Source organism: Eucyclogobius newberryi, unplaced genomic scaffold (assembly GCF_026437365.1).
Source record: "Eucyclogobius newberryi isolate DKJ021-1_F unplaced genomic scaffold, fEucNew1.0.hap1 SCAF_5, whole genome shotgun sequence".
Lineage (NCBI taxonomy): Eukaryota > Metazoa > Chordata > Actinopteri > Gobiiformes > Gobiidae > Eucyclogobius > Eucyclogobius newberryi.
In genome coordinates this window covers 19,970,426-19,997,469 of record NW_027316167.1, presented here as the reverse complement: position 1 = coordinate 19,997,469, position 27,044 = coordinate 19,970,426, and the positions used below count along the sequence as shown (strand labels likewise).

At 39.6% G+C, this 27,044-nt stretch overlaps 1 protein-coding gene across 3 annotated transcripts in view; it reads right to left on the bottom strand.

Moving 5' to 3' along the window:
* Positions 1 to 672: 672 nt before the first annotated feature.
* kif26ba (kinesin family member 26Ba) overlaps positions 673 to 27,044 on the bottom strand; it is a 73,532-nt gene continuing 47,160 nt past the window's right edge. The window contains exons 6-28 of one of the 3 annotated variants that reach the window (XM_072465610.1): positions 18,050 to 18,259; positions 17,266 to 17,359; positions 14,544 to 14,689; positions 14,355 to 14,471; positions 13,499 to 13,685; positions 13,186 to 13,366; positions 9,776 to 9,947; positions 8,953 to 9,276; positions 8,707 to 8,871; positions 8,318 to 8,432; positions 8,023 to 8,227; positions 7,818 to 7,919; positions 7,594 to 7,721; positions 7,106 to 7,285; positions 6,786 to 7,033; positions 6,067 to 6,676; positions 5,069 to 5,952; positions 4,757 to 4,992; positions 4,459 to 4,596; positions 4,160 to 4,374; positions 2,760 to 3,025; positions 2,080 to 2,230; positions 673 to 1,554 (exon numbers count right to left, since the gene is read on the bottom strand). In XM_072465610.1, the coding sequence (XP_072321711.1) occupies positions 1,406 to 1,554; positions 2,080 to 2,230; positions 2,760 to 3,025; positions 4,160 to 4,374; positions 4,459 to 4,596; positions 4,757 to 4,992; positions 5,069 to 5,952; positions 6,067 to 6,676; positions 6,786 to 7,033; positions 7,106 to 7,285; positions 7,594 to 7,721; positions 7,818 to 7,919; positions 8,023 to 8,227; positions 8,318 to 8,432; positions 8,707 to 8,871; positions 8,953 to 9,276; positions 9,776 to 9,947; positions 13,186 to 13,366; positions 13,499 to 13,685; positions 14,355 to 14,471; positions 14,544 to 14,689; positions 17,266 to 17,359; positions 18,050 to 18,259 (5,223 nt within the window). In that variant the 3' untranslated portion in view covers positions 673 to 1,405. Of the gene's footprint in view, positions 1,555 to 2,079; positions 2,231 to 2,759; positions 3,026 to 4,159; positions 4,375 to 4,458; positions 4,597 to 4,756; positions 4,993 to 5,068; positions 5,953 to 6,066; positions 6,677 to 6,785; positions 7,034 to 7,105; positions 7,286 to 7,593; positions 7,722 to 7,817; positions 7,920 to 8,022; positions 8,433 to 8,706; positions 8,872 to 8,952; positions 9,277 to 9,775; positions 9,948 to 13,185; positions 13,367 to 13,498; positions 13,686 to 14,354; positions 14,472 to 14,543; positions 14,690 to 17,265; positions 17,360 to 18,049; positions 18,260 to 27,044 lie in introns of all 3 variants that reach the window. The other 2 variants (XM_072465611.1, XM_072465609.1) reach the window with 2 other exon arrangements.

Here is a 27,044-nt window from a genome sequence, read left to right as displayed (position 1 = left end):
TAGAGTTCCCATCAAAAGATGTCCCCATTAATGAGCAGTACATTAACAAGCGTCACTTCTGTTTCTGTTCACAGATAAACCTGCCTTTTCCTGCTTTTACCTTTCAACAGCAATAAACACAATTACCCAGAATGCAAAGGGGTAGTAACATGAATAATGCAGAAGAGGCATTCAAAAAGATTTTGTAGCATATTTCAGAGGGAAACTGACTTTTCCATATATTTATATTTGTACAAAGGTTTTGTCATAAACATCTCAAGCACCACAAAACACACGAGAGGCAGAACCAAGCAGAGACACATGCCTCTGATTTCTGTCTTCACTTTATATTATATAAATTTATTTTTAAATATATCATTTTTTCTATTCTGTCTAATTGAGCTGTTTCCCAACCCAAGATGAATCTTTCTCAAAATTGCAGTATCCCATTTACTTACTTGGTTCATTTTTATACCCTATATCCATTTTTCAACAATATTATGATTGGCATAGTCTCTACAAGGTCCCATTGCACTCAAAAAGATGAATATTTTGTATTACAAAACACACACTTGACACATGATTCACGTTCTTTTAGATTAGAAGTCAAACAACACAACACAAATAACAGACAGACTGTTAGTGACAGACGCTTAACACTAAATTCAGGAAATGTTTTACCATCAGCTCCTGCACTGAGTGATTGACACATTTCATTGCTTTGTAAACATAGAAAAGCAATCACAAAAGCACCAGGGAGTCAAGGAGAGCACATTGTAAGTGTATGTAAGACTATGAGGGTCAAAACTCAGACGTGCTCTATTTGTAAAAACATCACAAAACTTTTAATAAACACCTGTCCCTTTTGGATATTGTAAAATTGCATTTTGTCCATGTATGATACCCTACTCATTATTAGATTTCATATAGAAACACTGACCCAGGAAAACGTTACATTAAAATGGCTGCAGTTTTTTCATCAGTAATGCCAGCACCATATAGAGGTTGCGCATTTATACAACGAGACTAAAGATCACAAGGCACTTATTTTTTTATCATTCACTTCTTCTTTGCTTTCTATTGGCTGGGTTTGTTTGCAGAGAAAAGCAAAAGAAAATTCTTTATCCAAGTGTTTCTGGACCCAACGTTTCCTCACAAACAGTAGAAAAGAGATCTCCAAAAGGATGAGCTTTGTTCTTTACACTGTGGCCAATATTTGTGTAATAGTTACTTAATGTTCTCTCAATAATTTCCAGCAGAGAATCGCACATTGTTTATTTGATGTTCACACATTGTGACAGAGTGAATGTCTATGGCCTTGGTCACTCAAAAAAATAAAAATACAGCGTCACTCAACATTTCCATTGCTGTCTGATCGAAAGATGCTATTCTGTTTTAGGATTGGTTTCTTTCTCAACTCTCTGGTCTACCAGTGTTTGGATGAAACATCAAAGCATGTAATCATCATGAGGTGTGCTTTGCAGAAGTTCACTCTGGTCTCCAGTCTGCCCGTCACGATCTCAAGCGCTTGCAGATACTCCAGTGAGTCCACCTCATACACCTGCTGCAGCTCAACTGTGAAAGAACACAACAATACACATTATTCTCAACTATGTTTTATTATTACAGTGCATTTATATTGTACATTTCCACCTTCAAGGCATTCAAAGCACTTTACTAGGCAGCTTGGGTGAAGTGTCTTGACTAAGGACACAACAGGACATTTTCTCTAGCGCCCTGCTGTGGCACCTAGTGTTACATCCCATCAAAGTACTAACTACTGTAGGCCCTGTCCTGTGAGTCTAGGCATTGGCAAGTATGTATGGCCACAAAAAGTATATAGTATACTTTATCAATCCAGCTTATTTGTTTTTCATTACCATTGTGATACCACTGCAGAGACTGAAAGTACATAGATTACATAAATCAAAAATGTATTTTCTGATCCAAATGTGTATAATATGTAACAGTTGTGAACCAATATCACTTGTATATTGCATTTATTTGGATGTGAGTATATACCTGTGTGTACAGTAGGTACTAGTATCTTACTGGTGCATCCCTAGTATATTTTTGGATTTACATTCATTCTGTACTCACACTCTGTTGTCCATTTATGGGGCTCTAACATCAGGTGCTGTTTTGTCTGCTCCAGCTCTTTCCTCAGACACTGGTACTTGGCTTTGACCTCACTGATGCGCTGCTGCCTGTTCTCCAGCTTTTTCAGCTTGTTACTCACATACACCAACTCCTGACCCACAAAAACACAATGTATGAATACATTTTTTCAATACAACACAGTAGAAACAAAAGAAGACAGAATGAAACGCCTTTACATTTAACCAGTTTACCATCTTACACTGGCACCTGCAGCTATTGGTCTGTCACTGGTCACTGCTTCACCTGAGTGGCTGGGAGTTAAGTAACAGCGCTGTAGGTAATCTGCTTTTTCTACTTCCCATTTCCCAAACCCATAATGCCCTCACTCTGAATACATATAGATTTATGCTTAAAAGCAAAAACCTGCATTCATTTGAATCCTGTGGCACTCTTATGAGAAAATACACAAGAATAATACATTCAGCTCAGGTTGTTATTAGTTCTGCCTCATATTAAAACTATGCTCTAGTTAGTTCTTCTCTTGTTCAGGGCATACGTTGTGTCCTCTGCAGTAATTACCTCATATTTTCCCCGCGGCGCCACCTTTCTGTCACCTTTCTAATGCCACGTCTCTCACATTGCCCTCTCCTTGTCCCTTGTCATTTTTCCTCTGCCCTCACCTTGCTGCCGCCTCGGTCTCTCCTCTTTTGCAGTCTCTCCACATCATCTATCTCATAAACCTTGATCTCGAAGGTCTCTGCAGTGGCTGATGGGACGCGGTGGTTAGCGGAGGCCTGTGGTCCCAGTGGGCCGTCCACCCAGCATGCACCTGGGCTGGAGGACGAAGAGGACGAGGAGGTGATGGCCTGCTTGGACGAGCGGTGCGAGGGTGAGAGGGAGGTAGGGTCCAAGGTGAGCGCTGGGATCAGACGCCTGCGTTGGAGACCTTACAAAATAAGAGACCAAGCATGGTTGAAAATCATTTGTTTGTTTTATGGGTAACATTTACAGCAACACAGAAAAACAAAGAAAAAGTGCAAAACAGGAAATTAAACACTAAAACACGTCTTCGGTATAAACTTTTGCTGTTTTTTAAAGGTGCACTTTGTAACTTTTCTAGTGGAGGGTCCTCAACCTGATTGTCTCCATGGATATTTTATTATTTTGCTTGGAATGTTCCAAGTATGGTATTGGACGTATCCATGTTGACGTAGGTTTTTGCTTCTAAAGTAATGCACTCTCACTGTGAGCTCGGCCCCTTTCCACAGAGCTGACTTGTAAATGCCATAATGGCAAAGCAATGACATCTGCATGGAAAACAGCAGGTGTCAGAAAAGTTCAGGTAATTTGGTCACAGATGTACTCATCATGCTCTCAATAACTGACATATGTGCAAACACAAGTAACTAGCCATGTCAACCAGATGGGCGCAGAGAGATATGAAAGACTGGTGATTTTAATGAGACTGTGGCTGGTCTCCGGGCAGAGCAGAAAGGTCAAGCAGAGACATTTGTATTTCATTTTCGAGTAGGAGTCAGCACATGAAGGAACTGGAGCTGCCCAAGAGATAAGAAGTGCATAGAAATTGTTGAAAAGATAAGAAAAATGCAGAGAAAAAACAAGTTTCAAGAGTGTAATCAGTAAGTATTTGGTGTGTGAATTTGTGATACAGGAAACCCTAAGATGAAGTTTAAGGATAACTGGAATGGATTTACAGAGCATTCACAGTATACAGGTCGTAAAGATTATTCCCATTCATATCACTAATAAGGCACAGGCAAGCCTCTGTCTGATCTGATCATAAGCACAGATCCATTTTCACTGTTAAGCGCTGCACAGTGAAAGGAGGAGGCCATTAACAGGCTCTCCACGTTACAGTCTTGGGGAATATCTGCTGTATTCATTAGAAGCTGCACCAGCACAATTCCTTTACCATTTCACAGATGGGTGCTCAGGGTCACCTTTCTACCTGCCCCATTCTCCTACTACAGCTTATGCAATTTATCCACTGTGAGCCACATTGAGAGGTAGTACTAGAACATTTTCTCTGCTATGCTGCTAAAGTGTTTTATTTTGAGACCTGTGTTGCTGCGGCTCTTTTTGCTGCTCTTGGAGCTCCGCCTCGACGAGGAGGTGGCAGTGCTGTGGTCGCTCAGTGAGTCCTGGGCTGAAGAGGTGCTCCCAGTGTTCTCGCTGCTGTCCCGGAGCATGCTCTCATAGCCACTGCTGCCCCCACTGTGGTAAAACAGGGCCGTCTTACCCATGGCCGGGGGCAGTTCTCCGCTCAGAACGCTACTGTTAGGCAAACACATGACATCACATTATAGTTAAAAGAATGTATTAACAATATTGTTTTATTCCTCAGTGAGCCTAGGATACCTGTTGTCACTGGCATGGCCACTGCTGCAGCGGTGTGGTTTTCTGGGAGCTGTAATCTTGCTATACGGAGAGGGCAATGTTTGAACCCCTGAAATTCTCTCCTCTCCTGAGCCACTACTCACTGTTGGTCCATTAGAACTAGTACATGAAGAAGGATTAAAAATAAAAATGAAAAGCAAACATTATTTTAGCCAGTTTAGCAAACATATTTTAGCCAGCAAACAATCTTATAAAGATACAAAATTACAATATTCTCTAACAATAATAGTTCACTGGGAAAATAAATAAATAAACGTACTTTTCCCCAGTAGTGGTCTTGTCCTCTGCAGGTTCAGGACTTCCACGTTGGTCCTGAGCTCTGGATCGGGAGCCTGCACTGCCCTGGAGTAGCTCAGAGATTCGCCCGTTGACCGCTCTGAGGGGCAGTTTGGCAGCTAGACTGCCTCCTCGGCTGCGGCTCAATGACTGTGTGGACCAGGATCCAAGGGCAGGACCCTGCTGCGAGGCAGGTCCTGAGACCGGCGGATTTGAAGACTGAAAACACATCACATCACAGTTAATGAAAACTAAAGACAACATACATTTGTCACATGTAGTAGAAACTCTATACCTTTCCATTGGGGGGAAGGCTGAAACTGCGACTGCTGGATTGGCTTAAAGACTTGGTGGAGAAACTCAGTGTTTTTGTGCTTGAAGTAGACAGACTCCTGCCTTTGGGGCTGGTCATTAGCAGCTTGCTGACAGCAGAGATTTTTGACTGGCTGCTGCTTTTAGCTGGTGACTGGGGGGCACTGCTTGGTCCCAGGATGGGAGTGAAACCTGTGCTGGTGTTGCCGGTGGAGGACAGTGATCCAGTACGGATGAGGCTACGACCGATTCGACACATAGCACTGTCCCCTTTGGCTCCTGCTCTGAGGCTCTCGCCCCTCTCCAGAGACAAACAGTCATAATGGTACGAGCCGCTGTGGGAGCTGGTTCGGCCCAGAGAGTTGGTCCGGCAGGCAAGCTGTTCCAGTTTGGCACTGAAAAGTCTGCTGCTGTCAATACTTGCACCACGCTGCCTCGCGACTCCAGCAGAGATACACACTCCTTCCTGGAGAGCAGTCCCAGGTTGGTGAAGTGGGCTGGCGGCTCGGTTCCTCTGATCCAGGCTGGATTTTCGCACTGGCGGCAGAGGAGGGATTCCCCCTCTTTTTTGTGAGAAAAAGCCAGCTTTTCCATTGAATCCCCTCCTGTCAAGTGTTGCTCGTGGGCTGCAGGGAGTCGAGGAAGTTACATTGAAATTTCTGTACTCAGTGTAATCCAAGCCGTCGTGGCGGTTGATGCGGTGCCATCCACGTGGCAAACTGGCTGTTTGGTGAATATCTGGATTGTAGAGAGTAGTGAGGTAGTCGCCCTGAGCAACAACTCCCATAATCTCACAGCCATCCACCACTCGTTTAATGGAATCTGGAGACAATACTACTTCACTTCCAAAGGTGTTCTGGTGAGCAACTGGTAGAGAAAGAACATATGCTCTAAATAATATACAGTTGGATTAAAATTACATGACTATTCTTAATCTTGATAGACAAATGTAATCAACAATTAATATCATTAAACTCTTACCATCTTTAAATAAACTCTGCACCTCGCTCTTGCCCTCTGGACTTTGGTTGACTTGTGAATGCTCTGCTTCCCTCTTTTCAGACTTCACTTCACAGACCAGCTCGCTTTCTTCAAAGCCACGTTTTAACCAGGGATCTTCAAAGCTCATCTCATTGGACACAGAGCCGCTGAGTGGTGTACTGCATTTGATGGGCTCTTTAATTAGACTTCCTTTGACTGGTGAGGAGAGGACTGAGGGCTCTTTTATTACCATTGGTTTTACCGCGACACACGGATGAACACTGATGGTAGCTTTAAAAGGTCCAACTAGAGTCTGGATGGTAGTTTTATTCATTGGTGGAGGCAATTTACGAAGCTTGTTTTTTGTTCGCGTTTGTGTATTACTTCCATTTTCTGGCTGCCCCAACTCTTTTGGTCCGAGAGGCATAATCTGTTCTGTTTCAGCCATGGCCTCTCCTTGTTGGCTTTGAGACTGGCTGAAGCTGTGGAGAGACTGGTCAGCCTCACTGCACATGCTCAGATCACTCATCCATGAGGACATTGGTGAAGCACAGCTGGACATCACTGTGGCCATGGCCTCCCCTTCAACACGCAACTTTGCCATGGCAACCTGTATTCATAAAAAACATATTATACATATCAGAAATCTACTCTATATTGTAATATATATAAAACTTGTCTAACATAAATATATAAATGGTGTAGCATTTTGCGTTTACCTCAGCCATGGCTACGACGTCTGTGACCCCTGAGGTAGGGAAGGGAACGTGATACTCTTGCACAGCCCCATTGAACTCTTGTGAAACTGTTCCAGTGAGAGAGCCACCGTCACTAGTGAAGCTGATGATGCTGCTTGGACCATGTTTCTGTGTTTCTGTAATTGCTGTAACACCAAGGCACACCTCACTAACAGTGTGCACCAGTACATCCTTATTATGCATCTGAATATCAGCAGTCGGACTTGTGCCTTAATAGGTTTTGAAATGGTAGTTAAAACATGTTCATTTATAACCACTGACTGTAAAATAGTAATAGTTACCATCTCTCTGGATGTCCAGAGGTATCGGAGGCACATCATCATCACACAGCGTCTCAGCTGAGCCCAGGCTGGCAGACAGAGAGGGCGCTGTCTCTTTCACTTGTGGACTCATGCCGACAGGAGACGTTCTGGACAACACAGAGTCTGTGGAGGAGCGACCACTGTCTGCTGCCAAGCTGTCTGCAAAATCACAAACATACATTTGGCAAAGTCAGATACTTGGCCTTGGCCAGGTGTGTTAATACAATACAAACTGGCACCAGGAAATATTTCCATCCATAAATATTTATTTATATCCCAGTAAAAAGATTGGTAGCACTCAAAAGAACAGACTCTGCTGTATTAATTCAGTACAGTGCTTTGAGGTTTTAGAAATATTGACAGTTCTTGGTGGTAGAATTATAGGTAATGATTAGTGAAAAGTGAAGGGACAGAGGAGAACAACAAGTAGAGATAAATAGATTAACAATGTAAAGTACTGCACTCACTGTCTGAGGCCGGAGCCTCTGTGGCCTGGCCGTCCTGGGCCAGAGTATTGGAGGACAGAGGGGGGGTTGTTGGCATCACACATTTCTGAGTGTACACTTTACAGCGCTGGGATGGAGATGACGGGGGTCTGTAGAAAATAATGGGCAACAGTAAATGTAAATGTAAATCAGTGGAGATGCTTGATTCAATGCACATTTTGTGTACTACTGTGTGGGAATCTTACCTGTATTCTGCGGTTTTGGTCAGACTAGCGATGCCCAGGCGTGGCGATCCCAGTGTGCGGGCCTTTCCATCTCCATTACTACCTCCGTGCAGATTTTCTCTGCTATTTTGAGACACACACAGGAGAAAAGTTAACTGCACTTTTGAAGAAGAATAACGGGATTGACAACTTTGTAAAAGATTGTATCAGAAGTAATTTTCCAAACCTGTCATGTAGCTGGGAGCTCTTAGCCCTGAGCAGAGGGTTCGAGGTGATGCTGCTGCTCCCGGGGATAGTCCTGGTGCAGGTGACGATGGGGGAGCCAGACCTCTGTGTCAGATTGTGGATCATGGTCTGTGCCAGCTCTGCCTCCTCCACCACCTCCTTTATGTCCTGCAGCTGCTGGTCATTGGTCCGTCTCTTAGAACAAACTAAATAGTAAAAAGTTAAGTAAAAATAATGTTTATCATATAGAGCAAAACGGTTTGCTTTGAAAAGTGATATATTCACTAGATCTTTACCAGTTTCAATGCAAGGAGCAGATACTGTGGGGTTTGGCACAGCAGAGGTGGGGCAAGCTTCATATTTGACACCTTGTTGGTTAACAGGAACTTCCTCAAAGGGAAACTTTGCCACCTAAACCCACATGGGAGGAGTATAAATAAAAAAGCAATTCCACTTACCGTGATAACAGTAAAATTGGTTGAATATATTGGGAATATAGAACAGAAATAACAGAGTGAAGCTCACAAATTAATCATTTCTTGAAAGCAACATTGAACAAAAACACACTTATATTGTATTTGCAACACTGGATATGCAATCAACAACTGATCATTTTGAAGGGAAAACTTACATTTTCTTCCCGGCTTTATTTGCATAATTACAAAAATAAAAGATGAGCTTTTACCTCCTCGCTGCCATCAATGCAGTCCAATCTCTCCTGCAGCTCTGCAAAGGTGTTACACTTCAAACACTCTGCACCCTCCTCTGGAACAGGGGGCAGAGGCTGACCCAGCAGTGACTGGCCACACTGTGGGTGGGATGGGGTGCAAGGCTGGTCCTGACTCTCACACTAACGACAGAAGAAACAGCCCTCTATCACTACTTGATTAACCCCTCAATAGGCGGCCTGGAGTGTGTTTTAATGAGGTACCTTATTGGCTACTCCCACTGTCTGGTTTTGCTGCTCCAATGTTTTACCATGAAGCAAAGCTGGAATAATTGGTACAAATTCGGGTGGTCCCTCATTGTCAGTCAGTTCTCTGTCCGATACAGCGGCCCCGTTTGGTCCCACATAGATGACGGTATCACAGGACTGTTCACTACTCGAGTACTCGTCCTGGTCACTGGAAAGGCGGAGCAGCGGCAGGTCTGAGTCTGTGTTGCCGCGATGATGGAAAGCCCGCAGGTGTGTGGGGCGACGCATACGACCCTCTTCACACGAGCTCTCGCCTCCAGACGAGCTGGACGTGTACTGCTACAGGAAGTAGTCAAAGATTTGATTTAAGGATATTTTACAGGCCGATAAGAACACAACCTTCCAACTGAACCTTTGTTTAAACAGCAAATATGGAAAGTACGTAAAGGCTACCGTAGTTATGTTTCGCCTTAATATTGTATGAACAAATACGTAATTCCTAAAGAACAAATAAATTATTAAAAATTATTCAGGCTTACTAACTACCGAGGAGTTAGGGTATTAATTAAGTTAAGTTAGTTACTAAGGATAAATCATTCATAATTCATAATTAATAAAGTTTTGTTCATGCTTAATTCCGGCAATTAAAAGTGCAGCTATTATAAAATGCTGCATGTATTGCAAATATTTCAATTAGGAGTAGTACAAATACATAATACAAATGTGAACTTTTTTGTAGTTGTTAACTTTGATTTACCTTGCACTAACTAACTAAACTAAGAGCCATTAAATCAGTGAATCTACGCGTTTATAACGCAGATAAATAGTTCACACTCACCACAGTGACTTTGGTCTTCTTCTTTTTCATGCGGAGGACGCGGGATGCGATCTGGATGGTGGAGAGTGTTTCTGAGAAGTCTCTGGGTGAGGCTGAGATGTGAGCAATCATGGTGGTCCGGCAGTTCATGTTGCCTAGCGACTCCCTTAGCAACATGGTGAGCTTGCTGTCCCTTAAAACAGACATACATCCAGACATGAGCATCAATGTCCGCAAATAAACCCAGTCAGAAAAAAATAAAGGACCAAATGGATCGATTTCACACCGAACACCCACGCATTGTGTGACATGTGACAATGAATTATTAATGGTCAATTGTCGCCAAATGACAAATATTTCCCTGTTAGTCGAAGCTAGAAATACACCATGATAATGACTCACCAGACAACAGGCTTCAGACACAGAAAGCCACTATTGATATTTATTGATCGATGCCGCTCCTGATTAAAATCCTACAAGAAGTACATATTATTTTTCATATCTACCCCTGGAAGATGATTTACGGTCCCAGAGAGAAGGAAAGTAAAGCCAAACTGTATGTTTAAAACTGTCTCCAGGGAAGTCCAATCATTCACAATGTTTTATATCATCATTACGAGTGTGTGTGGGCCTGCAGGCTGACAATGAGAAGCTCCTCAGTGGCTCAATACTTCTCAAAGTCCCCCCCTTTCAAAAAACACAGCCAGTGGCCTTGTCTCTCTGTGTGCACACTGCCGCACACATTGACACACAGACACACAGACACACACAGACACACACAGACACACACAGACACACACACAGACACACACACACAGACACACACAGACACACACAGACACACACAGACACACACACAGACACACAGACGCACACACACACACACACACACAGACACACAGACACACAGACACACACACACACACACACACACACTGAAGACTGATGACTTTTGTGAACTCCACTTTCTCATCTTTGAATTCTAGTCTGCTTTTTTCTTTTTGCTGCATCAGGCGTCTCTTGTTAGTTTTTGTCTTGCAAAGTGTATTAAATCTGTATTAATTAGTTTTGATTGGGGTGACACACAAGAAGCTAATATTACCCCTTTGTCTCCATGGAAATATTATTACTTTGCCTAGGACGGTATGACATTAATCTTGTATATCTCAATGGAGACAAGCAGGTGAAGCCACTACGCAAATATACATATAACATCTGTAATTGAATAAATGTAAGATAGTTAAATATAATCCCACACTGTCAAATATTCCCAAAAAAACAATAACATCTCCATGGAGACAAGATCATGACGGACTCCTCACTAGAAAAGTTACACATTGCACCTTTAACTATGATACAAGAACTTGGACACGTTATTTTGATGGACCTAACCTCATCTGTCACAGAAGGAAGTAAATGAGTTTGAGTAACGATAAATTCAATAGTTACCGTATTTTCCGGACTATAAGTCGGCCTTTTTCATAGTTTTGGCCGGGATGTGACTTATACTTATATTTATACTTATATACTTATACTCCAGAGCGACTTATATGGGATATTATTTGTTATTTTCACACTTGCAACCACATTTCACACTCCAGTGCAACTTATATATGTTTTTTTCTTCTCTATTATGCATTTTTTTGGCTGGTGCAACTTATACTCCGGTGCGACTTATAGTCCGGAAAATACGGTACTAGCTATAAGAGGAACACCATGTTTTGTATAGGGCAATTTCAGAGTTAAAATGATCAAAATTAGGCAATGGGCTTTATATGAGCTCCAAGTTAATTTCCTCATGAGTGAACAACATTCATAGAAGACTTTGTTGGAGTCTCTACATTGGAGCCCTTGACAGAATGAGGAACACATGTCTGCAGTTTTATTTCCAAACTGAAAAGCCACAAATTCACAATGTCCAATGTTGTTCTGAACATGAAATCACTGGTTACCTAGCAACAGAACTGGAACAGGGCAGGGATTAGGAGTCAAACTGGGACCCAAAGTGATGGGCTATTGTAGGACTGGTTCACCATTTAATGAGCTCAATAATGTGCACCTTTTCCACAGCAGATGCAGGTAAAGGATTTTGTGCAAATGAGAAGATAATGAGAGATAATGCTATTTTGTCTGACCCAAAGTAAAATGGTATATTTGTTCCATAATATCCAGCTATATTTTGTACTATAGCTTAACTTAGTAAAATGTGTATGAAAGGAAAAGGGTTTAAAAGAGGGGGAGATTTTAAAGTAGTAAGCGATAGCGTGGGTTCAGCTGTTACACTCAGAGGTAATCTCTTGGATTTTAGTTGGTTATTCCAAAAGGGATTTGTGGAATTGTGGTTTGATTTATACATTGTTACAGTTGGGGAAATGCATTTTGCAAACTGGAGACTTTTTTAATCTCCCATTTGAACTGTTCTGGGATGATGTAGGAATAGATGAATGAACGAATGAACACATTGTTGCTGGGATACCCAACTTTATTCTTGTGAAAGAGTAAATTAACATGTTCTCCCCAAATACTATTGTAAAAGAAGTGATCAAATCAGATCTACCAGTAATTATAAAATATCTTAAAACATTGAGAGTCTGATATGTTGCTCAAATATGTTACAGTGTGTTGGTTTGTTGTAAAGATGTGCACACGCCCAAAAGGTCATGCAAGCGATGTGCCAATGAGTTTGTGAGTGGCAGGGAGATTTATGTTCTAATTTCACAATTTAAAAATCAGGTACCCCAGGTTTAATGATATTATGAGTAATCTCTTCACATAGTTTATAGTATTTTCAACATAAACTATTTGAATCCAAACCCTACCCAAACACAAAATCTACATAAAAAAGCCCCTTAAACACTTCCTCCTGTATTCCACTCACATGACAATACACTTCTTGCATATTCATGTTGTGCTCTGTATGAGAAGTGACAGTGCTGTAATGCCAGTTGCCTCAGTAGCAACAGCAGTGATACTTGCTCCATTATTAAATTGCACCCAGTCCTTTTATAATCCGACAGCATCCAAACCAGTTTCACACCCTCAGCACTACACAAGGCTGTTTTGCAATTTAAATGTAAAGCTGGTGATTAAATTAACTGCGCGTGCGGCAGGCTAAATAACATGAAAGCTGGATTTGAATGGTAATATCAGGATGCACATAGTGTGTGTGCTACATGTATGCATATGACCAAATAGATTTCTTTTTTTTTCTTGATGTCATCATATTTTTTTTGTCATTGCTATGCGGTTTTGATGCTAACTAACTATGATGAATATGTAAGAGCATCTGTTGTTGTTTATGACATTAAGTCAGTGTTGTACAGCACCTTTCTTCTCTTCCTCTCTCTCTCCAAGCTTAACACCTCCATTTTTGTGAATTCATTTGGGACCCATGTTTTATAGTGCCAGCGTTTTTTATGCACGACATTTACTTGTATGGGATGTGCTTGCTGCCATTGACCAGTGCCAGGATGACGTTGCCCAGAGCAGATAAGGAGAGGCACAGCGGGGCGGAGCTGGCTATGTCCTCCCTAGTTTTTCCTTCTCCTTCCATCACTCGTGCATCACAACTGCCCAGGTCCAGCAGGTGCAGCCGGCTACGACCTCCAGACACTGCAAACAGATACACATAGATCATATATACATCTTTTTCCCCCCAAAATCTTAATATAACAACATCAGAGGTGGGCATTATGTAAAATTAAACATAATATTGTTAACTGTAGTAACACAAGCAACACTTACTTCCTCCCTTCCCAGTCTTTTCCATGCGGTACTGGTAAATGTGCAGCGTGAAGAGCATGTGTGAGTTGCGGTGCTCCTCCTCACTGGTGTCGGAGCGTAGACTGCTGTGCCGTGCTGCCAACGCTGCATCCAGGAACCAAGCAGCCTTCTCTGGGGTGGGCGCTCTCAGTTCAGACTGGTTCTGGAGCTGTGAACGTGTAGGAAGCAAAACAATGTGGTGTGACTGTCTGGCAGAGATTTAGGTGATAATGAAGCAGCTTGTAGTGACCAGATGATAAAGAGACACCCGGGAAGAGTAGTTTTTCAGTGAGAGAGTGGCTGGCCTTGTGGGTTCTACTGCAGGATATCATTACTGATGAGATTAGGTGAGATTAGTTTAGGATTACACAGATGTGCTTGTATCAGGCGCACTAATCCTATAAACATTACATTCTGAACCGCCAGCACACACATTGGATCAAGAGTTCACTGGGTAATTGTGAACCTGTGCCAGCTCATGTTAAGTATGATAACTTTTTTAATGCTACCAATCTAATTATCATGATACAAATCTTTGAACACATTTTGCTTCACAGTGTATTTCACAATTATATATACCATATGTCTTCTCCTAAAAAACTGTAGCATTACTTGCAATTATTTGTTTATATTTTCATTTGACATAATAATTGTCATTAATAGAATGACAGATTATTTTCAGTTTCTGTCTTACTTAGAAAAGACAGAAACTGTGCAGAAACAAATGTACATGCTACTGGAATAAAGCAACAGAATTCTAATACAAAGTTTATCAATTAACACCTACTAGCAACGGTCGGTCCCAGAGGTGCTCATCCTACTTGAAACAAATGCCTACCTGCATCCCACAGATGGGGTCCTCACAGAGATAGACACCAGGTGATTGTCCGTCCTGTAAACTTCCTGTAGCCACTTCAGAAAGCAGGTCCTTTAGATTTTCCTCCTTCCCCCAAACCTACAACGGCAATACATTATCAATAACAGAACATAACCACACACAGTCAGGGTATATCTTATAAACACTGACTTCCACTGCAGAGACCCGCACAGAGAAGCGAGCTCCAGTTTTCTCCTTCTTCTCATTGATGAGCTTAAAGAGCCAGGAGATTGCACAGGGGATGATACCCAAAGTCTGAAGAGAGTCATCACGACCAATCATTGTATGGGATTTCCCTGCATAAACAGGATAGGAAACACATAATACATTATGAGAGCACATACAAACACACAGTATCTATGACTAAACCTACAGCATTGTCTTAATACTTTACCCCAGCCATTCCCAAGTCTGCAGCGCCGCAGCCCTCCTTATCAATCCAAAAATGTAAATACCCCCAATAAAATTCAGTCTATTTAGAGGAATCAGTATCAATGATTTAAGTTGTAAAGAGAGGTATTTATGTAGCAATTCTAACCAAATATTAAGATAAGATAATCCTTTAATATCCACACAAGGGGAAATTTCGTTGTTACAACACAGTAGAACAGGAGGAAAGGACAGATTATAGGAAGTTTCAAAAAACACACTCTTAATAGAACTTTTATGAACAAAAACAAAAAACTCTTAGCAAAAACTCCTCACCTATCTTAATAGGGCATGGAGGGGGGGGAAATAAAATAAAATGGAAATAAAAAAAAATAAAAAAAGATAAAAATGAAAATAAGGTAATAATAATAAAATAATGATAATAGAATAAAATAAATCTCCCTGCAGTGCTTCTGAGGCCCCCCACAATAATTGCTATGAAGAGCATAGACGCCAACAAACTAAATAAAGCCATATCTAATACTTCAAAACAATCCCTCCTGCTCAAAGCTTGTAAAACGTGCGAACATCAAATATCTGGTGTGATTCAAATGAGACAACTGTGTGTGATTTGTTCAATAGTGGGAGGCATTTCTCTGCTACGCTCTAATTTCCCATTCTTCTCTTACCGTTTCCCTGAGCGTATCCTTCATGACAAAAGAAAATGACAGGGTATCAAACTGCTCTATCAACTATAATTATTATATTTTTGGATGAAATCTGTTCTTGCAACTTAAGTGTTGTTGAACCTGGTGAATCTAACTGCACATAGTGAACAGATTTAAGTGAAGGGTCATCTTCAGCAATGTCTTAATCCTGACAAAAACTTGCCATTGCCATATCCCAAGTTAAAACTCCAATTCTCTCACAACCAACCTGAAGAAAAATGCATGAGGCATAGGTTTTCAGCACTTATATTTAAAGCAACTTCAAGTGATCACATTTATCCTAAAATAAACAACATCTTCCTTTTTTTATATAAACTTGTTGCCAAACTTCCACTTTAAAACATAAAAGGATGATATAATGAACAGTTCATAGACACACATAGTGACACACTGTAGTGAGATGATGAGCCATTGAATTGTTCATAACTGATCAATGGTGCACTGATCAAAGCCTGGAATTCAATTATACAGCTTAAGTCTATTAAATCGATTCATTTTAAAATCATTTGAAGCCATCATCATTTGTCTATGTAAGTCACATTTAGCCCAAGACCACGGTGCAAAGACAAATGCTTAATGTCTCTGATTTTAATTAGAAAAAAAGATAATGCGTCTATAATGCAACCTCATTATGCCTCATAGCCCTGGGTCAGCCTCATCCAAAAGTGATCTCATTGGATTTGGCGGCATGGTCCCCCTTTGGAACAAGGTCAGAACCTCAATACCTGTATCAATCAGGGTAATTGAATGTGCAAACTTGCATTTACAATCATCATCGTCATCATGCCAAAGCGTTAAAAGAGTTAAATAACTACTATGGATGATGGACACATTGTTAACAATTATACACTAATGCTGTGTGTGTGTGTGTGTGTGTGTACACAGTGTGAATTACTGTGTACTGTGTACATGTACTGTGTATCATCAGCTTGTTGTGTCAATATTTGCCACCTGCATTAAAATGTGTGAACATGCTGGATATCAACCTGAATCTAATCTGTAACGTAGGAGACATGCTGGTTCAACACACAGGATAGCAATAGTCATTAAAAGACATCTGTTGGTTTATTGGATCCAATGCTTTTGATTAAAAAAATATGAGAGAGTGCACAATAATCCACTTGGTTTGATCTGTTTGTAAAGAAGTGCATCTATGAGTAGATATACTGCATTGTCTATTTTGGTTGGATCCATGACTCGAAACATGATATCGTAAGTATGTTTGGTACATTTTTTGTTCAGGAGGTGAATTTCTCACACCTGGGCATTGTTATTACATTTAATTTTACATTATGTAAAATATGTATTTGATCAAAGTTGACTCTGCTCTTTTGTTTAAACCTCAATTTGGTTGTCACAGTAAATCCTTTCTTTGATCCCCAAATCGATTAGGTATTACATAAGATGCAGCTATAACGATTCCTGTATAAAAACTGCATCCGCTGTATATTTGTCCTTGCATAAAAGAAGATCACAAGCCGCAAGCATCAAGGGCTGTTATTGTATGCAAATTCACAGCAAATTTGTGTCTTTGCCCCTGTGTCTCTGTATTCATCTTGACCCTTTTCAAGTTGTCTCCTCTAAAAGCAGCTTCAGAAGGATTACAGCAACAGAAAGGAGGCCAGAAACACAGTGTGAGCAAGCGGAGCCGGCTTTGAGCTCCGGCAGACACTAATCCTCCCTCTTTTTCCCGCCGATAGTTGAGAGACAGTGCGGCCAAAGACTGTGTGTTCAAGTGTATGTGTACGTAAAGGAGACAGGGAAATGTGTGTTACCCAGCTTGGAGTGTCCAAAGCAGAAGACACAGCCATCTGCTCCATTCACTACAGACTGAATCACCTCGGCAACCGTTCCCGCACACACCTCCGCCTAGCAACAGAGAGAAAAGCATCACTCATGTTCATCATCAGCACAACACTGTCCTTTGGCAACAGTCTGTTATTCATATTTGTACTCAATTATTGTACTACATGGGGTGTGGACAGGAATGTGTTGAAATAAGAGATTTGGGATTATTCTATAATAAATTACCACATTAGACTGGGACTCATGAAATATATTTGAGCATAAACCAGTCACACACACATAAAAAAAAAGAAAAATGGAGAAAAAGACAACCACATAACTGGTGGAAGATTTGCCACCTGCTTGTCTCCACGGAAATATTATAGCATTGCCTTGAATATTCCACAGAATGACTTTTTTAATCTTCTTGGAGACAAGCAGATGGCACCACCTGGCAGAGGTACAGGTCAGATCTGTGGACAGGCGACAGTAAGAATGCATGTTTTATTAAGTAAGTATTTTTGAACATAAAGCACCCATAATGGAATACATTCTTGATAGATACATTCAATGTGGAACTGTGAAACATTTTAGGCAAAGTAAAAATAATTGTGAACAATAGTGACCGAATAAATAGGAACATTAAATCAACAATGAAATCCATCCAGTCTCATTTTCTATTATAACTAGAGTCAATCTATTTAGTCACAAAAGATGAAATAAAGCTCTAATGGCTGCACTCTTTAATCAAGTGTAGTTTAAGTCCAAACTTACCTGTGAGGCATCAGGAGGGAAAGCTGCATCAAACGTGAACATCTTCGGAGGAACCTGATTGGCTGAGGGTCTTTTTTGCGAAGCCGTACTCGCAGTTTGATTGGCCGCTGGGTCCATGATGGTGATTTGCTTCTTACTGGGGTTGACTTTGAGGAAGGAGCTGGATTCGTCCGACTGGGACACCGGACACACACGGACCATCACCTTTACCTGGAGGTAAGATAACAAAAAGTGATTTGTTTGTTATCATTGTGTTTATTTATATATCTATTTATTTTTTTGGTATTTTTATTTATTGCCACCAAATGACATTATTCTTTGTGAAACTTACATATTTTTTGTGTGAAAATTACATAATTTTTTGCGAAAATTACTTAATTTTTTGCAAAAATTACAGAATTTTTTGCAAAAATTACAGAATTTTTTGTGATTTTGAGCTTGTCGTTTCACTAATTCAGCTTGACTTCTTCTCCTCCCTCTATTTCTATAACTGTCACTCTAGTTGACTCACTTCTCTTCAGCCTAAATCCTCCTCTCTCTCCCTTGAAACCTTTAGCACGCTGAGCTCAGTGCCGCACATCAAAACTGTCAAGATCCTGTTTTAGCTCTTGTCTTGTTGCTCTTCATTTTCACCTACTTCAATCTCAAGCTGTTGTTTCCCTTGATATACAAGGCGAGGAAACGCTGTGTCATTCCAATAAAAAAAACACCTTTTATAATTAACTAGTTTACTTTAGTGCTTCGAAGTTGACAATGAGGCTACAACAGAAGATGACACAGGGCATTTAATACTTTGTATGTCTTATGCGAATTCTGATTTTTGTATTTGTGATTTAAAGTAACTTCATTATCATGTCTGACATCTCTGATAGTTAGAATTTATAAAGATTAATATTATCGTTATTGTAAGGACCCCAACCATGCACAAATAGGCAATATTTGCATATAATATGTTATCAAAATGCATTTGATTTAATTATGGAGGTCCTAAAGGGATGGCGCTTGCGTTTTTTTCAATGGCTTTTACACTACTGTCTACATTTTGGCACAAATTCTAAAAGTTTCCACTTTGGGATCAAACATACTGCTTATACTGGCACCACCTTATACAAGCCTTAACTCTATAATCAAAACTACAAAACACTTTTTGCCGAACCTAAAACACAGTGATCAACAAGTCAAACACCGATCACAAGTATAACAAAACATTCTGAACTGTTTTATCACTGAAGTGAATAGTTTTACAATATGTGCTATAGTTTTGACAGATTTAGGAAAGTTTTATTTATTTATTATTCTTTATTTCAATTGTGTTTACTTTAACATAAGTTATCATCACAATTGAAATTTCATACAACTAAAAAACACAAGAAGAGCTGTCTGAAGTGTTCTTCCTTTCAGCACCATAGCATTTACACATCACCTTGGGATTATACACAATACTCCAAACCCCACAGCTCCCTTAACTAGAGCTTGAGCATAAGAAAAAGAAGACTGCTTGCAAACAAATTCCTAATATGGAATACACTGATAAACACAACAACAATAAAATACATTATATTTTTGTTAAGTTAAGACATGTCTATTTGCAGAAGTACTCAATTATTTAAGTAAAAGTACAGACACAAAATATTTTTTGTTATTTTTTGAGTAAATTTTGTGAGATTATAAAGAGTCTCTCGCAAAGCAGTACTTTGTGACAAAAATGAGACCACTGTGCATTGTCTGCATCTAATAATAAAGTATAACATTGTTTCATCAACCATGAGGTAAAAGCCAAAAGCAGCGCTCTGATTGGCTGCACTTGTGTGGTCCATCCCATTTTCACTTCAACAGCTGAAAAAAGCAATTCTAAAACTGTACATACATCCAGAAAAATGTATGTGAATATTAATAATGTGCCAAAGGGTCTGTAAGAGCTAGAGACACGTTACATAGATTTACAAAAACCTACTTCCAGTTTCACGGTGTGAAAATCAGTTTCTCCAGCTTTAAGTAACTACTTACGTATCCCTTTAAAAATGTCTTAATGAGTCAAATGTACTTAAAGTACAAATATAAACATAATACAAACACGTTCTACTACTGCCTATTTGTGCAAAATTTCCCAACTGTATATTTTTTATTTGTACGTTTCTGCGTTCTACTTTGAACTAGATGAAAATCGTTTTAAATCTGTGTTTTATTTTTCATGAAAGTACTACTGACCTCATGGTAACCTGTCTTTGATCATGTTGAAAGCCAATAAAAACCCTTCGCAATAGCATGGCATTTTACCCTGTACTTTTATTGCTGTAATGCATCACTGGACAGTATGAAGTTGGTGTGTGAAACTAGCAGATGCCACCTGTGCGCAATAAATATGTACTCCTCATAAAGTTGCATAGGATACTATTCAAGTGTCATTAGGAGGCATTACATTAACTACAATTACTCAACAAATACATATATTTTTCAACATAACCTACGGTATATTAAAATGTAAAGCTTCAGTCCCCAAGCGACAGGAGAGCCCCTCACAGGTAGATAGAGTCTTAAACATTTGGAGTCAGGGTGATGACCCTTCCTGACCTCAATAAAGAGCCCATCACATCAGAAGAGCCTGAGGTAAGGATTTTACTGTGGCACACTTTACAAGACGTAACTCATAAAGTCCTCCCCCCCGAGAGCTCATTTCCTCTTCACACTGAAAATGTGAGACCTAAGTGTCCTCACATGTGCATTATCAAAAAACACTTCAACATAATGTTACATACACATCACTAGACCCTCATGATACTATATTTCTGTAGAACACTTGGATTGGTAATATAGGCCTCTTTGAGTGAGTGCAGATCTTCAGTCCTAATTATGAACCATTTAGCTAACACTTAAAATAACAACATCCTGAGACGGTCCAAAGCCTAGTTCCTCTGGGAATCAACCAGTGTCTAAGGTCACAGCCTGAGAGATGGCTTATACAAAGAGCACAGCAGCACAGCAGGAAAGAGTCTTGCTTCAAGGGGAAATCTGGGACAAATTAAAATATATGCAATTTGTAATCAATGCTACAATTAAATAATAGTGAAACAACCTCAAGTGGTTCTCAGAAAACAATCAGGATCTTTGCCCACAGCATTATAATCAGACTACAGTTTTACACTGAGCTGGATTACATGAAGCTAAGGGGGCTTCTCTGTCAGCAGCATAAATAAACAAAATTAATTAATTAATTAACTAACTAATTAAAGTTTTTTTCTTTGTTTGTAAGCTATCTCTAAAAAAATAATCATACTACATATACTACATTTGTGGACAATTTGCAATATTCTTTAAAAATATGTGAATCTTCCATAATGTTATGAAGGCACTCAATCTGTATTTGTGACATAATTCTAAGGTGGTCTACAAATGTTGTCTTTCTCTTCCTTGGGACTTTCTACCAGGCTGGACTAACCTTGACGTCTTTCAAACAGTCTATTCTCACAATCCCACCATCCAAACCATCCAAACCATCCAAACCATCCAAACCATCTTCTCTGTCCACACTGAGTTATGCAACAAATTAATGCTTCTCAGGAAGAATGTTTGTTCTTTACAAACTATGCAAATGCTACTTGTTGATTAGTTTTATATAAACAGAATACCTGTCCTGTTATCTTACAAAGACACACACACAATTCATCTTTCCTTTCATTCAAACAAATAATGCTGCTTCTGCTTCTTCTTATTCATAACATATTCAAGCAAAACCACCAAACGCTAGTCTTATTATTCGCATACTTTTTGCAGTTCACACTTCAAGATAAAGATGGTGAACTGCTCAAACTGACTGCAGAAAAAGAGAGAAAACTTAAACAAATTATTTACGAGTCAGACTATGTTTGATTTTTTTTTAGATTCTCTATGTGTTTTTTATTAACTTAACCTCAAATACACAGAACACGATGAAGATGTTAGCCAATTTGTGCAAAGGCATTTACCTTAAGACCAGCAAACATGCCTGAAGACCACTCTGCACTTCCTCTCTGCAGTGCTTTACACTATTGGCCAGAAAATCAATAACAGGCTGAAGCAGAGCTCTAATTGGCTCCCGCTGACTGCAGTGGGGCACACACTGGTGAAAGCACATGTGCACAGAATTAGACCCAAATGTCTTATGGGAATAGCAAGTTCACTTCCACGATCAATTCTAATTTTATCTGATTCATTCACTCCGGCTGAGTTCACAGTATTTTTAAGTCCATGAGCTTATCGCAGATGACACACAGATGAGCGATGAACAAAAGTCTATTGTCAGAAATATACTCGCCGTAGTAGATGGAAAACATTCACATCACAAATTACAAACTGCCTATTAAACTACGCTCTGTGAAACGCAACAGGCTATATCGGACAATTGTGGAGAACCTACGTAAAAAACACACATTGGATCTTACCTTTCCATACTTACCTTACCTTTCCATACTTATCTTACCTTTCCATACTTATCTTACCTTTCCATACTTATCTTACCTTTCCATACTTATCTTACCTTTCCATACTTGTAATTATCGACCCATTTCTTTACTTTCACAATTTTCAAAAATATTAGATAAATTGTTAAAAGATTAGATAACTATGTTGAAGTTAACAATATATTAAATGAGTATCAGTTTGGTTTTAGAGCACACAGGTCCACAACGATGGCAGTTGTTAATCTGGTTGAAAATATTTCCCAATCATTAGATCAAAAACTCCATACAATAGGTTTATTTTTGGATTTACAGAAAGCATTTGATACAATTGACCACACAATTTTACTACAAAAATTGGAAAAATATGGCTTTAGGGGAAAAGCAAATTCTTGGTTAAATAATTACTTATCGGATCGATTCCAATATGTTCATCTGAAGGGAGCAGAGTCTAGTTGTCAGCAAATTAGTTGTGGGGTGCCACAAGGCTCTGTTTTGGGCCCAAAATTATTTTTATTATATATTAATGATATCCAAAAAGTATCTGATGTTCTTAATTTTATCTTGTTTGCAGACGATACCACAGTTTACTGCTCGGGTCATAATCTTAGTGAGTTGGTGAAGGTGATGGAGAGAGAACTGCATAAACTAAACAACTGGTTTGCATTAAATAAATTATCATTGAACTTAAATAAAACAAAATTTATGGTATTCAGTAACAAACATGTAGATAATGATATCAAAATCAAACTAAATAGTTATGAAATTGAAAGAGTCAATTATATTAAGTTTCTTGGAGTGATCATAGATTGCAAAATTTCATGGAAAACACATATACAAAATGTACTGAAAAAAGTGTCAAAAACTATTGCAATTTTATACAAATTGCAGTATATTTTGAACAAAAATGCCTTATATTTACTTTACTGTTCTCTCATTACTCCATATTTAACATATGGTATTGAGATCTGGGGAAACACATACAAAACTAGAACAAAACCAATTTTCATTCTACAAAAAAAGGCCATTAGACTGATCAATCATGCATCTCATAATTCGCCGAGTCACCCTTTGTTCATTCAATCTAAGCTTTTAAAATTGTATGATTTGGTAGACCTGTATACTGCTAAATTTATGTATTTAGTTAAATGTAATCAAGTCCCTACATCATTGAGGATAAAGTTTACCCAGAGGGAAAGTAAATATAATTTAAGGGGAACGTGTATATTTGACAGACCTTATGTGAGAACCACGCTGAGGGAACATTGTTTGTTGCGATGAATTAAAAAATGCCATTTCTTTATTTCTGTTTAAAAGGATCTTTAAGGAAACAATCATAGAAAAATATTTAGCAGAATGAAAATGCAGCTTTGTTATAATACCTTGAATGCTTGGGGAGGATACTTGTGAGCAGACTGTCCAGTATTATGTAGTGTTGTTTTTTTCGATGAACTGTGGCTTGTGAACTATAAAATGTCCACCAATGTTGAGCGTTTGAGAGAAGGGTAGGCACAATAAGCCTTGGCTTCTGCCTACACCTGGTCAAAAAACATTAATGTATCTCAAATTTAGTTTTGTGCTTGAATGTTGAGCACCTTTTGTTTTGTTTTTGACCAAACCACAATAAAAAAATAAAAAAAATACTTACCTTACCTTTCCATTATAACTTAGTAGCTTTTATTTTGCTACTTTAATTTAGACCCGTCGTTTGACAATTCGGTTATCTGTACACTACAGTAGGAAACAGAAGAATGACTAAGTGTTTTGTATTTATTGTTACATTTGTTCTTGTATCCCCAATCTACAGCACTTTTCTATAACAGCTTCAAGCCATGGAGGAACAGAGGCTTGCATTCCCATAGCAGAGACTCATTTAGAAGCTAGACACAGACAGCCTGCTCATGACATGGGCACAAACAGCTTGTGGCCTGAGACCCATCCTAGTAGCTATTAAAAATTGATTAGCTGTCATAGTATCATTCTGCTCCCCCAAGGTCAAGTCCCAATCTGGGTCTGCATGTGAAAAATGCTTGGCAGGAGATGAAAAGGCTGAGACACCCAAATTCCTTTACTGTCATTGAGAAAAGAGAAGAATGGAACAACACAATAAGAAACATCGAGCTGCGATAAATAAAAAAAAAGATTCAGCAATTATTATACAGTAAACTGACTTTATTTGGCTTGAAAATGCTAATATTTTAGATGCCGCAGCTTCAGTCTATTTGACTCTAGCCCCCATTTTGTTGATATTTACTAAATTTAAATGAGAACTCAAAGTGTGCTAAACAACCAAACTCAATTCATCGTCACCAAAAACAAGTCGGACAACCCTTGACCCAACTGAATAGTGGGAATATTTTGGGACATCTAGTAATTTAGCATTAGCACCACCACTTTGTGGCTGTAATTAAAAACAGTGATCACATATTTAACCACACATTTAGCAAACATAGATAAGTGACAGTGCATTTAAGATGAGCATTATATTTTCAGTAATGCTAAGAACTGTGCAAAAACACATTGAAGCTCAAGCAGTTTTCACTTTCACTTTAACGCAGCGGACCAAACCAAAGCAACAATTGCCAGTCCGCGGCGGAGGAACCGTAGTTTGTCATCGCTGCTGGTCTAAAACATTTTCGTGGCTGTTTCCTACCTGAATGTCTCTCCTAATCTGCTTCTTCTCTTTATTGCAGCAGGACTACAACTACACACAGACTTCGGAATCGAGACCCCTCAATAGCAGTTCCTGGGTTTACAGGCATTTTGAAGAATTGGACTAGGCCCGTTATCAAGTTTTCCTGCTGTGCACTTCAACATAGTGATTGTGACAGGTTATATCAAGACAAGCACAGTGAAAAATCTCAGTTTTAAGTTGTGCATATTTCAAAAAATTGTGATTACGAACCGTTTTCAATTTCATGGCCACAGCTGCAACAACGGAATTATGTTGTTATGTACCCCGGGGCGAGAGCGGTTCAGTCGTGGATTCATTTTTGCCTATAGCTGGAGAGTCTCTATTTTCAAACCTGATCTCGTCCCATTGGATGTGACTGGCTGCAATAGGAAGGACATATAGAATATAAATCAACTGCAACTTGTTCTGAGTGGGTTTAATTTTCCAAGCGTATCCCATTCCCTATAAGGCGTTCCTGGAATGTCTCTTCATTGTTTGTACATAGTGACGTCCAAAGCCTAATTTCCTTGACTGATATGCTTCGACTTCTTGCCATCCGTGATCTGGCTGGTGGCTCCACACTGGCTGATGTGATTAAAGACAGAAGGGGCCCGACAACATCTGACAAGGGCAGGAATAACTTGGGGCAATCTAAGGTACACATATCACTCGGATTGATCCTTACAGCGATTTCTATTTAATTTGAAATCCCTCCACACAAACAGCAGCCCATTTGCCCTGTACCGACTGATTTCCCCTGGCTTTAAAACGTGACGTCTCAATCTGTTTTGTGTCATATTAACACCGGTAAGCCTGTGTACTTTACAGGATGTATTGTAGATGGACCAGGGGCTTTGTCACTTCACATATGTCACGGTTTTGCAATAATCCGTTGAATGTGTCTGTGTGGGACTGTATGCTGGAGTGTGTGCAAATGGCGTTCCTGTGGGGAGTCGACCCCCACTGCAGGTGACATTTTCACTGGAGAAATGTCACCACAGTCATTTGAGCGGCCGTGTGCTTGTGTTACTGTGGAGGATTGGATTGTGTGTTTTATTGTATGCAGATTTGTGTGTGTATAGTGTAATAAAATGCAACTGTGAAATAACATTTTTACAAGACACTTTGATGAGCAGGTGTGAAACGTTATTCAAATCATATTCGAAGAGATTGTAAATGAGAACATAGGGAATCAACAAAACCATAATTTGTGCTTGGTAGGATGGGCTTGTGAATGGGTGATAAATTGCAGACCAAATTTGACTTTAAAAAATCAGACTATTTGTCACAGTTTACTGCTAAAGTCAAACATTAGTAAGTCTTTATCTTGTTAAGTTTAGAATTGAGTTCCCATCGTTTACATTAAATTGCCGGATGCACATTGCCGGAACACTCAGCTCTGACCCACATTCACACGTGCCTCAGTCCCAGAACATTCTTAGGTCTGCTCTGATCACATCTAACCTGACATTTGGCTCTTTCCATTCACTACATCAATGTGCAGCATTAATGGACTGTTAAGTGTGACATCAAGTATATATACATTGATTGATTAAAAAAAAAAAAACATCTCTAGAATCTCTAGAATCAAGCCTGTACCCAAAGAAACAAGCAGTGGCTTTATTCACACATATTCCTTGCATTAGTCATTTTACCAAGGACATGATCAGATCACAAATGCAGGGAAACCAGCTGTGGCTTCATTCACACATGACCCTGCTCTGGCAAAATGCAAGGTAACTTCCCAGGTAAGGCTGTATGTGTGAATGGAGCTTTAATAATAGTATTGTAAGTTGATTCTCCATACTACAAGCTGCAGCAGCAAGACAAATACAGTGAGACTTGGGGAGGCTCTCAGTCGGCGCGGAGGAGGGGGCACTGAAAACTC